Source organism: Hypanus sabinus, chromosome 20 (genome assembly GCF_030144855.1).
Source record: "Hypanus sabinus isolate sHypSab1 chromosome 20, sHypSab1.hap1, whole genome shotgun sequence".
In the NCBI taxonomy this organism is placed as follows: Eukaryota; Metazoa; Chordata; class Chondrichthyes; order Myliobatiformes; family Dasyatidae; genus Hypanus; species Hypanus sabinus.
Genome location: NC_082725.1, coordinates 61,432,923 through 61,447,135, shown reverse-complemented (window position 1 = coordinate 61,447,135; position 14,213 = coordinate 61,432,923). Strand labels below are relative to the sequence as shown.

At 41.2% G+C, this 14,213-nt stretch overlaps 1 protein-coding gene across 7 annotated transcripts in view; it reads right to left on the bottom strand.

The window, feature by feature from the left end:
* mak (male germ cell-associated kinase) overlaps window positions 1-14,213 on the bottom strand; it is a 97,368-nt gene that overhangs the window by 21,792 nt on the left and 61,363 nt on the right. For all 7 annotated transcript variants that reach the window (XR_009507116.1, XM_059945601.1, XM_059945602.1 and 4 more), the window contains 3 exons: window positions 10,464-10,763; window positions 7,929-8,128; window positions 7,351-7,487 (listed from right to left, as the gene is read on the bottom strand). Coding sequence is in view for 6 of the 7 variants with exons in the window: in XM_059945601.1 (XP_059801584.1) it covers window positions 7,351-7,487; window positions 7,929-8,128; window positions 10,464-10,763 (637 nt within the window). In the remaining variant the exon portion in view is untranslated. The remainder of the gene's footprint in view (window positions 1-7,350; window positions 7,488-7,928; window positions 8,129-10,463; window positions 10,764-14,213) is intronic.

Here is a 14,213-nt window from a genome sequence, read left to right as displayed (position 1 = left end):
TAGAGAGAGTATGGAGAAGATTTACTAGAATGTTACCTGGGTTTCAGCACCTAAGTTACAGGGAAAGGTTGAACAAGTTAGGTCTTTATTCTTTGGAGCATAGAAGGTTGAGGGGGGACTTGATAGAGGTATTTAATATAATGAGGGGGATAGATGGAGTTGATGTGGATAGACTTTTTCCATTGAGAGTATGGGAGATTCAAGCAAGAAGACATGAGTTGAGAGTTACGGGGCAAAAGTTTAAGGGTAATATGAGGGGGAATTTCTTTACTCAGAGAGTGGTAGCTGTGTGGAACGAGCTTCCAGTAGAAGTGGTAGAGGCGGGTTCAGTATTGTCATTTAAAGTAAAATTGGATAGGTATGTGGACAGGAAAGGAATGAAGGGTTATGGGTTGAGTGCGGCTCAGTGGGACTAGGTAAGAGTAAGCGTTCGGCATGGACTAGAAGGGCCAAGATGGTCTGTTTCCGTGCTGTAATTTTTATATGGTTATATAGTTAATGACTTTCTTAGTTTCCTTTTGTAAGCTTTTAAAAACTTCCCAATCCTCTGTCTTCCCACTAATGTTTGCTTCCTTGTATGCCCTCTCCTTTGCTTTTACTTTGGCTTTGACTTCTCTTGTCAGCCACGGTTGCATCCTTTTTCCATTCAAAAATTTCTTCTTTCTTGGAATATATTTGTTTTGCACCTTCCTCACTTCTCACATAAACTCCAGCCACTGCTGCTCTGCCGTCCTTCCCGCTAGTGTCCCTTTCCAACTTTGGCCAGTTCCTCTCTCATGCCACTGTAATTTCCTTTACTCAACTGAAATACCGACACATTGGATTTCGGCTTCTCTTTCTTAAATTTCACAGTGAACTCAATCATGATCACTGTCTCCTAAGGGTTCCTTCACCTCAATCTCTCTAATCACCTCTGGTTCATTACACAATACCCAATCCAGTACGGCCGATCCCCTAGTGGGCTCAACAGCAAGCTGTTCTAAAAAGCCATCTCGTAGATATTCTACAAATTCTCCCAATCCACTCCCATGTTAAGATCCCCCACAATTATCATAACACTGCCCTTCTGGCAAGCCTTTTCTATTTTCAGTTGTAATTTGTAGTCCACATCACTGCAGCTGTTAGGAGGCCTGTATATAACTGCCATCAGGGTCCATTTACCCCTGAGATTTCTTAGCTCAACCCATAAAGATTCTGCACCTTCCGATCCTATGCCAACTCTTTCTAATGATTTAGTATAATTTCTTATCAATAAAGCCACACCACCCCTTCTGCTGACCTGCCTATCCTTCTGATACACTGTGTATTCTTGGATATTCAGCTCCCAGAGACATGCATCCTTTAGCCACGTCTCAGTGATGGCCACAACATCATACCTGCCAATCTGTAGCTGTACAACAAGATCATCCACCTTATTCCTTATGCTGTGTGCATTTAAGTATAACACCTTAAGTCCAGTATTTGGTACTTTTCACTTTGATTGCACTGCAACTCATCCCAATGGCTGCAAATTTGCCCCATCACCTGCCTGTCCTTCCTGACATCTTTACTGCTCACTATCTTAGATTTATTTCAGTTTTCCCCCTCCTCCGCTCTATCATTCCGGTTCCCATCCCCCTGCCAAATTAGTTTATACCCTCCCTAACAGCTCTATTAAACCTTCCCGCCAGGATATTGGTGCCCTTCGGGTTCAGGTGTAACCTGTCCTTTTTGAACTGGTCATACTTCCCCCAGAAGAGATCCCAATGATCAAAGAATCTGAACCCTTGCCCCCTCCACTCATTAATCTGCCTGATTTTACTATTATTGCCTAGCTAGCACGTGGCACAGGTAGCAATCTTGAGATTACTACCCTGGAGGTCCTACTTCTCAGCTTCCTTCCTAACTCTCGGAAATCTCTCTTCAGGACCTCCTCCCTTTTCCTATCTATGTGATTAGTACCAACATGTTGCAAGACAGCTGGCTGCTCGCCCTCTCCCTTCAGTATATTCTGGACCCAATCTGAGACATCTGTAACAAGATCTGAAGGATTATTCTAAAGTGGACTGTTCCTTTAAACGAGAGAGAGAGGGAGCAAACAGCTTGTGTACTAACTCAGCAACAGGGACAAGAGAGAGAGTGTCGGTGAGTTGCCTTGGAAACTGAAAGGCGGAGCTATAGGATGGACAGTTCGTCCTCAGCACTTGAATATATACAAGATCAGTTGACTTTTTTAATCAAACACACACCAGAGACACACAAGACACACAGGAGACACATGACTCCAGAGGCAAGGAGGACACTGGTGAGTTTTGTGTGCCCACGACAAGGGTGAGGTTTTTGCTCACAATGTGGACAAAGGGGTGACCGGTGGGGAGCTATTGGTGTGTTTAACCCTGGTCTGGGGTTAATAACTCCACCACAGAAGATGGTATCCCCTTTTCTGTGGTCACAAGTTGGTGACTTTTAAGTAAGTTTTGGGAACAGGAGGATGATGTGGAGGATTGGCATTGGCACTGGCATTGGAAGATAAACCAATACTCTAACTCTCTCTTTCCAACTCTATTCAAACCAAATTCCAGAACTGAACTGATTATTTACCATACCACCATAAGACTGTATCACCTAATCACCTGAGCTGGGGAAACTTAGGATCCTTATTTACTTACCTATATATATGCATATGGTCTGCTAACCTGTTTACTTTATCTTGTTTTATATTACTTTATTCAAGTAGTTACTAATAAAATACAGTTTATAACGTAAGACTCAGACTCCAGGTGTGTCCATTTCTGCTGGTTCTTTTTAACCCATTACTAGGTACGTAACACATCCCGTACCCTGGCACCTGGGAGGCAACACACCATGCGGGTAACTCTATCAGGCTCACAGAGTCTCCTGTCTGTTCCCCTGACTATGGAATCTCCAATGACTACCACATTCCTTTTCTCCTTCCTTCACAACAGCGCCAGGCTCAGTGCCAGAGACCCGGTCACCATGGCCTTCCCCTGTCAGGTCATCCCCCTCAACAGCATCCAAAATGATATACTTGTTGCTGAGGGGGGCAGCCATAGGGGTGCTCTCCACTATCAGGGCATTTTCCTTCCCTCTCCTGACAGTCACCCGGTTTTCTGACCCCTGTAGCCTAGGGATGACTACCTCCCTGTAGCTCCTGTCTATCACCTCTTCACTTTCCCTAATAAGCAGTAGGTCATCAAGCTGCAGCTCCAGATCCCTAACATGTTCTCTGAGGAGCTGCATCTCGGTGTACCTGGCACAGATGTGGCCATCAGAGAGGCTGGAGGTCTCCCAGGATTCCCATATCTGACACCCTGAACAAAGTACTGTTATGTGTGCTGAACAAACCAGATGGAAATGGGGTCCAGAGTTGACCTCCCCCCCACGCCCCCCTGGGAACTATGCTGCTAATGAGAGAGACGAAGAATAGAGGTAGAGGCATCTGCTACAGATAAGAGAGAGAGAGAGACGGATGATTTATGTATTATGGTTTCTTCACTGATTATTTACCTTTTGCTACAAGGATACCTCTTTGCTCGTTAACATTCTTGCTGAGACAGCAGGGAGTGGACTAGTTTGATGGACATGGTCATGTTGAGTTGATGGATGGCTGATACCCCGTCAGTGGGGATAAAAGATGGGTCTGGGGAGACACGCTCAGACAAACCAGTGGACACTGAAAGAGTGTTGTGCACCCACAGGAAGGTGGGGGCCTGGAGGATCAGTTCAGGAGAATCAGTCCGGAGCATGGTGGATGAAGGCAGACTGGTGGGGACTTGTGTGTGTGTCCACCCTTGCCTGGGTGTCGAGTCCATCACTGAAGAACGGTCTAGCCTGGAACAGAAGGGTCATGATCGGTGACTCCAATGGTACAATGGAACAAGAAGACAATGGAAGGTTTGCCTGCTGCAGCTGCTCATCTCTTGCTCGCTCGCTCCCTTTCTCTCTCTCTCCCCAACATTGCAACACAACAACTACTTCAGCATGAACTGAACTATAACCTCTTATGACAATTCATTTACCCCTAGACTTTGATAGAGCTTGTTTTTTACCATTGATTATTATTCCTACACTTCTGTTTTTATCATTGCTAACCTGTTTTATATGTATATTGGCATTTTTGATACTGTATTGTTTAGTTTACTAATAAACACCTTTAGTTACAGTACCACCAGACTCCAACGTATCATTACATTTCTGCTGGTCTGTTAACCCAGTTATGGGGTATGTAACAGTATTAACCCTACAAACATGCTACCTAATTCTACAGGAATGAAACAGGAAAAATAAGTCTACTCACCCACTTACCTCACCAAACACACAAACTTTTTAAACTGTTAGCTCGTACCATTGGCTGTGTGAGCCCTGCTGTTCCTCTGTCCGTTGGGCCGATTCGCCGAGGGGAAAAAAAGAGTTGGTGCCTCGCTCTCACCTCTTCCCGTTACTGCCTAAGCCTGTTGAGCCAAAGCCCTACACTCTGCTGCCACTCACTCCGCTGCCTGCTCTGACCGCTGTTCACTGTAGAGGATAGTCTTTTTTTAAACTGTCCGCGCTGTCCTGTCTACATCATGCAGCTGCGCAGTCTTGCCCTTCTTGTACTCAAAGAAGTTTTTTAAAAAAACTGCCTTCCTTCAGAATTTAGCTCTCACACTGCCCTTCTTGTCCCGATCCAAAAAATATTAATGATGGTCTCCCCATAGCACTCACATATAATGCAGGGATAAACCTAAAACCACATACTGCACTGTGCATTTTCCAGGCTGATATAACATTAGTAATACTAGTGATTTCCAACAGTCTGTTCCTTACACCAGGGTATAGTTCTAAAGAAACCATTGGTGTTGTACTTGCTTTATAATGGATTCCGATTAACTGGGCCATTTGGGACAACTCTTAAAGAATAAAATTTAATTGAGAAAATAGCCGGGATTCCCTTTATTTATTTGGGACACCATGCCACTTAATTGGCACAGAAGACTATTGCCGAACAGTTTCGAACTAGCATCAGTTGTGTGCACTGATGTGGCTGTCAGACACTACACAGCCAGCTGCGTTCATTTGTTCAAAAATCAGCAATTTTTGTCATTGATAGGTAGCAAAAGATAAGCATTAAGACAATACAGAACTGCTTTGCTCACTGCTGTTACAAGCATTCAGGTTTGGAGATGCCAGAAGTGGACAGGAGAGAAAATGAAATGATTACACTATTCAAGGATTCAAAGTACATTTACTATTAAAGTATGTATGCAGAATACAACCCTGAGATGCATCTTCCTAACCGGCAGCCCCGAAACAAAGAACACCATTGTCCTGTTCAAAGAAATACATCAACCCCTCCCCAAGCAAAAAAACAGTACTGAGAGTCTAGTTCAGCTCAGTGTTAGTTTCCTGCAGGGTGCCCCAATTCAAAATCCTCAGAAACTGCACAAACATCAACCAGTAAGCAGAAAAACATCATAACATAAACTACACACCAGGCACATTTCACTCAAAGCCTCATGGAACACCCTCGGAGATTGCAAAGTGTCAGATCACTCAATTGACTCAAAAACCCACCACCAAAATGTAGATCACAGGCTTCAACAGTAGGAGACCACATTTGAAAGAAAAAGAAGCCATTAAAAAAGAAGAAAGAAGTAGTTTTGTGAACCATCTGGAGGATGTCGCCCTTGGTTGCATTGTTCGCTGGTGCCATCTTCTTTCAGAAGAGAACTACAAAGAATTTGAAAGTATTGACAATCATCTTAATTTTACAATGAAAATTAAGATTTGGAGGATGCAATCATTGAAAGCATTGCATTAAAGCAGTCCATTGTCTGCATTAAACATCTGCACTAATGTTGTTAGTGTCAAAGATCACAGCAGCATACTTGGGATGAATTGCTCCATTAACAATTATTAGGAACTAATACAGTTTTATAGTCACAAACAAGAGAGAATCTGCAGATGCTGGAAATCTAAGCAACACACACAAAATGCTAGAGGAATTCAGCAGGCCAGGCAGCATCTATGGAAAAAAAGTACAGTTGATATTTTGGGCCAAGACCCTTCGGCAGGACTGGAGAAAAAAAGATGAAGAAAAGTAAAAAAGAGTTTTCTCCAGTCCTGCCGAAGGGTCTCGGCAGGGTGTCGGAACTGCAGGAGAGTGTTTCCACCTGCTCTTCTGTGATGTCTGCTGCTCTCTGTGAGACTGCTTCATGTCTGTGAACTTTGCGACAATTTGCACCACTGTGTGATGCACTGAGAATGAGGCTCTGGGACTACTCTAGCTGCTTTGGGCTTATGGACTCAATTTGGTTCAGAATGCTGTTGCTTGCTTTTGTTGTTTGTATGATTTGTATTTTTCTTCTATTTCTCTGCTCATTGGGTGTTGGTTTTTTTCTTCAATTTTTTTTCAGGTTTCTTGCTTTGTGGGTGTCTGGAAGCAGACAAATCTCAAGATGGTATAATTTATACATTCTTTGATAATAACTGTACTTTGAATCCTTGAAACGTCATTAACTGCTTAATTGGGCTAAAATGTACTTGTCCTGATGTGCCCCAATTATCTGGAATCCACTGCATTTTGTACGCAAATCTGGAAAGGAAGTGACAACAGGGAATGCAAGATGAAGACAACATTCTTCCACTTGCATGACTAATCTCCAAAAAGTAGTTTGAATAGCAAGCCTCACACAAAATGCTGGTGGAACACAGCAGGCCAGGCAGCATCTATAGGGAGAAGCGCTGTCGATGTTCCGGGCCGGACCCTTCGTCAGGACTTGTGGTGAACTATGTGCCTGTCTGGACACGCCCCCTGCTGACTGCTCCTGTGGCTCCTCCCACAGGCCCCTGTATAAAGGCGATCTGAGGCCTGACGCTCGGCCTCAGTCTCCAGGTCATAGTATGATGGACACTCACTCCTGGTTCCTTCTTCCAGTCAATAAAAGCCGATATCTTGCCTTACGTCTCAGTGTGGGTTATTGATGGTGCATCAGGACTAACTGAAAGGAAAGATAGTAAGAGATACTAAGATACCCTTAGTGTCTTTCCTTTCAGTTAGTCCGGACAAAGGGTCTCGGCCTGAAACGTCGACAGCGCTTCTCCTTATAGATGCTGCCTGGTCTGCTGCGTTCCACCAGCATTTTGTGTGTGTTGTTTGAATTTCCAGCATATGCAGATTTCCTCGTGTTTGCTGAATAGCAAGCCTGGTAGTTTTCTGCTACACTGTTGTCTTAAGCCTGCCTGCTATGCTGGGACCAATACATCAGAGATCAATAATTAAATCAGGAGCATTTCAGAGCTGCCTGTCTCCATGCCATAGAGTCAGTAGAATGTACCTCAAGCTGATGAGTGTTCCAAGTTCTTACTTACCTGGAAGGTACCTTGACTGCCTCAAATAATGCTGCCTTGCTGAGGATGCAGATAAGCCAGAATCCAGTCTTGGGACAGTGGTATTTGGGACTGTTTTTGTTCCTCTGCTGTTGTGATTTTGTTTGTGTTCAGCTGAGCTGCAAATCAGAACAGTGGATTTTGATATTGCACAAGAGAACAATCTGGAAATCCAAACAATAAATATCTAATTAATAATACATAGAAAATGGACAAGATTTGAAACTGCCAACAGTATACTTTTTAAAGGGTCTTCCATGAAGAATGGAATTTTGAACATTTCCATAAAATATGCAAAAACCTTAAAAAAGAATCAATTGAATAAAAAAGACCAGAAAAGTAAATATGGAAAGTATATGTTCAGTAAAATATGTTGATGCATGGTTTCAAGTCTGGGTAAGTTGCTTCCTAACCAAATAACCTTAAAGTCCTTTATAAAGTCAGTACGCATCAAAGCCTTGAAACAAACATTATAGCAAAACAATAAAAAGTGACAATTCTTAGAAAATCACTCTAATATTGTTTCAATTAAAAAATTTTTTTTGATATACTTGACGCACCTTTCAAGATATCTGTCATTGCCTTCCTCCTTCACTGGCACCACAGTGGCCTTTTTTGAAAAGGATACTCCAAAGTCAGAACTATCAAAGTCATCCCAACTGTCCATAGTTTTCACTGCAATCTGACCCCATCGACGTCTGCCACTTTTGAAACCCATAGCATTATTTTCACTTCCTTTGGCTTGCTTCTGCACTTCAGTCTTTGCATTGGAACAAAAATCACAATACCTTCATCACTTACAAGTAAAAAAAAGGCAGTAATTTTAATTCCATTAAGTTTCACCTCTCTCTTATCTTAGCTTCTTCCCTTCTAAGTTACAGCTTTCAGCAACATTGGAAAATTGCTGTTGAGATGAACATAATGATCATCTTTCTCTGTGTGCATTGGTGAATACTGATGTCCCAAACGTACTGGCAATTTTCTTGCCGACCTTTACTCTGAACATTAAGTGATGATGGACATAAAGTTACAACAATTTCCGTTCACCTCCTAAAATCTGTGTAGGATAATTAATGCCTCTTTTCATTTGAATAGAGAGGAATGGTTATGAGAAATGAAGTATTAGGCAGTACGTATATGTTATGTTTAATAAACGGAATTTATTTAAATGTTTTTAAATGTTAAGTGTCCTTCAGTATTTATAAGTATCAGTTTATTAAAAACAAAAAGACCCTTCGGCTGAACTGAAAAGGAGCTTGTAAAACTGGAGGGTGGGGGAGGGGATGTGTCCAATTGGGTAAATTTGGGATGAACACAGGAAGAAGCTGTCATTAGGGTCATCTGATCAATGAGTGAATATGAGCAGTTAGAGGGTAAGCACGTGGACGACAGAATACAGAAAGTACCAAATGCAAAGCGGGACAAATCCAGGAACTCAGGCTGGGGTTGGCTTCAACTCTTCAGAAAAAAAGGGTAAAATAATCAAGCAAAGCTAATGTCACAGTTGGATGACTGACAAAGACGAGGAAGTTAAGCTGCTTGAAATTGTAAAATTCACTAATGAGTCCAGACAGCTTTAGTATTGGCCAGGCAGAAAATGACACTCTGTATTTCAAGTGTGCACTGGACTTAACTGACAATACAGAAGGTCACAGACAGATCAGAGGGAAGAGAAATTGAGAATTAAAGTAGCAGGTAGTTCAGGGTCACTCCTGCCAACTGAATGTAAATGTTCCAAAGGGACACCTGAGTTTTCAATATAAAGGAGACCATATTGTGAATATCGAATGCAGGACACTGGACTGCATGAAGTCCAAGTGAATTGCTGATTCACCTGGAAAGATTGTATAAGTGCATGGATGCTCAGAAGGGAAGAGGTGAAACTGCATTACCTGCAGTTGCAAGGAGAAATGTTGTAAGAAGTGGGGGGGGGGGGGTTAGTGGGAGTCGCAAAGAGTCCCTTTCCTAATAGGAGAGGGTTAGGAGAATCAGACTGGAGCTGACTAATTACAAGGAAATGTGGTGATTGGAGATTGAAAGGATTACTCCAAGCTCCAAGAGAGCCTCAAAGGGTCAAAGGGCTTCTACTATTGTTAAGAGAAAATAAGAGAAATCTACTTTAGAAAACTTCTCTCGTCTTGTATTATACTGCTATTTCCCACTATCTGTTTGAACTATCATTGTTCTCCATTTTTGCTATTCTGTAATTCTTGCAGAATTTTGCAACCTCCCTCCAAATTTACTCCCATTTACCCCTTGGTAACCTCTAGACTCATCAGTCAGCAATCCCACTACTGTTCCTTAATTATTAATCAAGCTGTTGTTTAGAATAGAATAATGTAATACTTTTTTGTACACTATGCAATTCAATTTCTAGAAAGAACAACATATAATTAAAAAATCAGGACCTACCACATATGGATCATGTAACCTTCAATATTTGTACTAAGTCATTTGTGTATCTAACGTGTGAACATGATATCCAGATAAGCAGAGTGGCTTCCAACATTGTTCAATATACATCTGAATAGCACTCAAGTAATTCTGAAATGGACACTGTAGGATCCCATACTGTTTCCTATTTACACAAATAGTTCAAAAGTAGAACATGACTGATCCATTCAACCCCCTCCTCTGCCCTGCCCCACAATCCTTCATGCTCTTCCTGGTATTGAGGAAGCAACATGTTTTATGAACCTCTGATCTTGCTGCTGTGGTTATGCCATTGCTAGGATGACATTTTCTTTTCTTGCTCAATGACAATTATATTGTTTTTTTTTGATACCAGGTACAAAATTGTTGTTGTAATACAGGGAAGTAGATTGTCAAAAAATGTCCTAGTGTACTGTATTTGCAGTAATTAACTCAAGTTATCCATAAGTCAATTTTAAACTGAAGCTCTAATTTCTTTCCATAGTTATGAATGAAGAACATGGGGGTATTGCACAATTCAGTTCAGGAATTAATTACAGACCAGCTGCCATTTTTAATTTATGGTTAATTACTGCTTTCCACTAACATTTCAACTCAATCCTTTGCATTCAAATGTAATCCATTAAATAGAGTCTTGTTCTATTAATTAATATACATCTTACCAAATAGGTGTTGTTAGTAATGGAGGGAAGACCAGTTTGCTTGAATTTCAACATCTCCTTTTCTGGTCCTTGATAGTTAACAGCTTGTTGTGTGATTTGTATCTGTCGAAACGGTTGATTTGTACCTTTCAGCTGAGATTGAGATGACGGCTGGGGTTGGGATTGAAGCTCATACTTTGGTAAAATTTCTTGCTTGTGTTCTGTAGGTTGAATTGTTTTTCTCTGTATCTGCGGTGGCTGAACATATTGCATAGGAGCACCTAAAGCTTGGCCCACTTGAAAATAAGGATATCGAAGTGCCTAAGATTTCAAAAAGCTGACACTTAGAATTAAGTTTAAAATTATGAGTAACATCAGAAAACTAAAGATTATAACAAAATACACAAGGAAGGATTTTTGATTATCTAGTTCAATTTCCCTTTAGAATTTGCCTCATTCTATGACTACACTGACCTGTCTGCTGAATGACTACAATAATAATTATTAGTGTTCTCTTGCACTCATTGTTTTAAAAACTTCTCTGTGAAGTACTCAAGCTGAGTGGCACAACTCAGTATCGAGTAACATTCCAGCATGCTTAAGTAATGGCAGGTATTCCTTTCAATACCAAAACACAAAAAAGTCATTTACTTTTTTTTTACAGATATTACACAGATACTACAGATATTTTACAGATATACACAAATTTTCCAGTTAACCTCATAAGCTTTAAGTGCAAGAAACGTGGTTGAGGTCTGTTAAAGACAGTAGGGGAACTGAGTAGTGATTATCAAAACAGATCTGGAAATGGGACCCTGATAAGTTTAAAGTGAGCATGGAACCACCTGCCACTTTGCTATCTATGAGCAAGAACCAGGGTCCAGTGAGCAGAAGGGGATACTGTAAACATCACTGCAGAACCATCAAGACTTTTGAATATTTCAAGCCTGCTTGAATCCAAAATGTGAAGAGTGGAAGTTCCATGTAAAATTAGCTAAAAAAGGACATGTTCACTAAGGAAAGAAAAGTCACTGTAGAAGTTAGTTTTTGGTTGGGATTTCATTAAAGATAAGAAAAAAATAATCAACATGCAAGGAAATCCTATTAGAAGGAACAGTAGAACCACTTCAAATGGGAATTTTCAAGAGAATTCTTAAGGAAAGGTGACTTCTTACCAAACTGTTTAAATGAATGATTGTACTAAAATAAATGCATATGGGGATTAGAGAACTATTGATTCTAAAAACAAAAACACAAAATGCTGGCAGAACTCAGCAGGCCAGACAGCATCTATGGGAGGAGGTAGTGACGATGTTTCGGGCTGAAACCCTTCATCAAGAGTGAAGTAACATGGGATGGTCAAGGGGGGATAAGAAGTGGGGGGAGGGATAAAGTAGAGAGCTAGGAAGTGATAGGTTGGAGGGAAATGGGCTAGGAGGAAGGTGGAGAATTATGGGAAATAAAAGAGCTATAATACCGGGTCTGGGTTAGCTTGTGGCCCAAAAGTTTCAGGGCCGAAGAAATAGTAGGTTGGGAGCAGAGAGAGAGGCTCTCGCTGAACTCCTGTCGGAGAAAAGATCTGAACTTCTTCAGTGTAGGCATCACTGAAAGAGGCTTCGCAGTGGTGAATTCAAAGGCAACACAAGTGAATCTGCAGATGCTGGAAATAAATAAAAACACAAAATGCTGGCAGAACTCAGCAGGCCAGACAGCATCTATGGGAGGAGGTAGTAACGACATTTCGGGCCAAAGAAATAGTAGGTTGGGAGCAGAGAGAGAGGCTTTGCAATAGTGAATTCAAAGGCAACACAAGTGAATCTGCAGTTGCTGGAAATAAATAAAAACACAAAATGCTGGCAGAACTCAGCAGGCCAGACAGCATCTATGAATCTGTCACTCGTGTTGCCTTTAAATTCACTACTGCGAAGCCTCTTTCAGTGAAAGATTCAAAAAAGTTGAGGAGCAAAGACCAAGTTGGGAGCAAGAACATTGTGGGTAATATGCATGTGGGCAACAAATATAATGTCTGTGAGATGGGGAAAACAGTCCTGTTCTTCTGGGCTCTGGAACACTGTTATAATACTGCCCTCTTCATTGCCAACAGTTTTTGAGTAGATAACCAAATTAGACGGCATCATTTCTCAATCATGCTAGATGTCCATGATTAACATGTAGGTTTCTAATTGATGATTTACATTTATATTGCAAGATTTTTTCCCCCAACAGCTTGCCCACCATCAGTATTAGATTAAGTGTATCGCTGTCTATCCCATTTAAAAAAAAACAATGCTATTACATCAATGCCACTTCTGCTGAATCATGCCTGTAGAATTAGAAAATGTTGCTCAAAGGAACATTTTATTTTCTCCTTTACTACTTTTCAGCCAATATCAAAACTTCACCAGTTGGATAATCAATCAGCTGACAAAATTAAAGCTTTCTTCCTTCCTTAAATATTCAATTAGATGAAGTATTATTATTTATCACAAGCTTGTTTTCTGCAAGATGTGTGGAAACAACATGAATACAATCAATAGTTGCAACTGAAACCTTTATTAGTTCAGAGGCAGTACATAAAGTTAAATATTTCAGAAATATGAAAGTATTGTATTGCTATATAGAGTAAACTTAAAGGACAAAAGAATATAATCTAATATTAACTAAAAAAGCAATACGGAGAGAAAAAATCAGGTATGAGCTCAGTCTAGCCAGGAATATAAAAGGGGATAGCAAAAGCTTTGTTAGCTATGTGAAGAGAAAGAAGATAGTTAAGAACAATGTTGGCCCCTTGAAGAATGAATTGGGAGAAATTGTTATGGGAAACAGGGAAATGGCAACAGAATTTAATGCATACTTTAGATCTGTCTTCACCAGGGAGGACACAAGCAATCTCCCAGATGTATGGATGGGCCAGGGTCTTAAGATATCAGAGGAATTGAGACAGATTGACATTAGGAAAGAAACTGTGATGAGTAGACTGGTAGGACTGAAGGCTAATAAATCCCCGGGTCCAGATGGTCTGCATCCGAGGGTTCTAAAAGAGGTGGCTCAGGAAATTGCGGATGCATTGGTAATCATTTTCCAATGTTCCTTAGATTCAGGATCAGTTCCTGAAGGTTGGAGAGTGGCTAATGTTGTCCCACTTTTCAAGAAGGGAGGGAAGGAGAAAACAGAGAACTATCGCCCTGTTAGCCTAACGTCAGTCGTGGGGAAGATGCTTGAGTCCATTATTAAGGACGAAATAGTGGCACATCTAGATGGCAGAAATAGGATTAGGCCGAGCCAGCATGGATTTGCCAAGGGCAAATCATGCTTGACTAATCTGTTGGAGTTTTTTGAGGGTGTAACAAGGATGTTAGACGAGGGTAAGCCAGTAGATGTTGTGTACCTAGATTTTCAGAAGGCATTCGATAAGGTGCCACATAGGAGATTGGTGAGTAAAATCAGAGCTCATGGCATTGGGGGCAGGGTTTCAACATGGATAGAAAACTGGTTGCCAGATAGAAAGCAAAGGGTAGCAGTGAATGGGTGTTTCTCAGACTGGCTGGAAGTGACTAGTGGGGTACCACAGGGCTCTGTATTGTGACCACAGCTCTTTACGATTTATGTCAATGATTTAGATGAGGGCATTGAAAACTATATCAGCAAGTTTGCTGACGATACTAAACTGGGTGGCAGTGTGACATGCGAAGAGGACGTTAGGAGAATACAGGGAGACTTGGATAGGCTGAGTGAGTGGGCAGATACTTGGCAGATGTCATTCAATGTGAA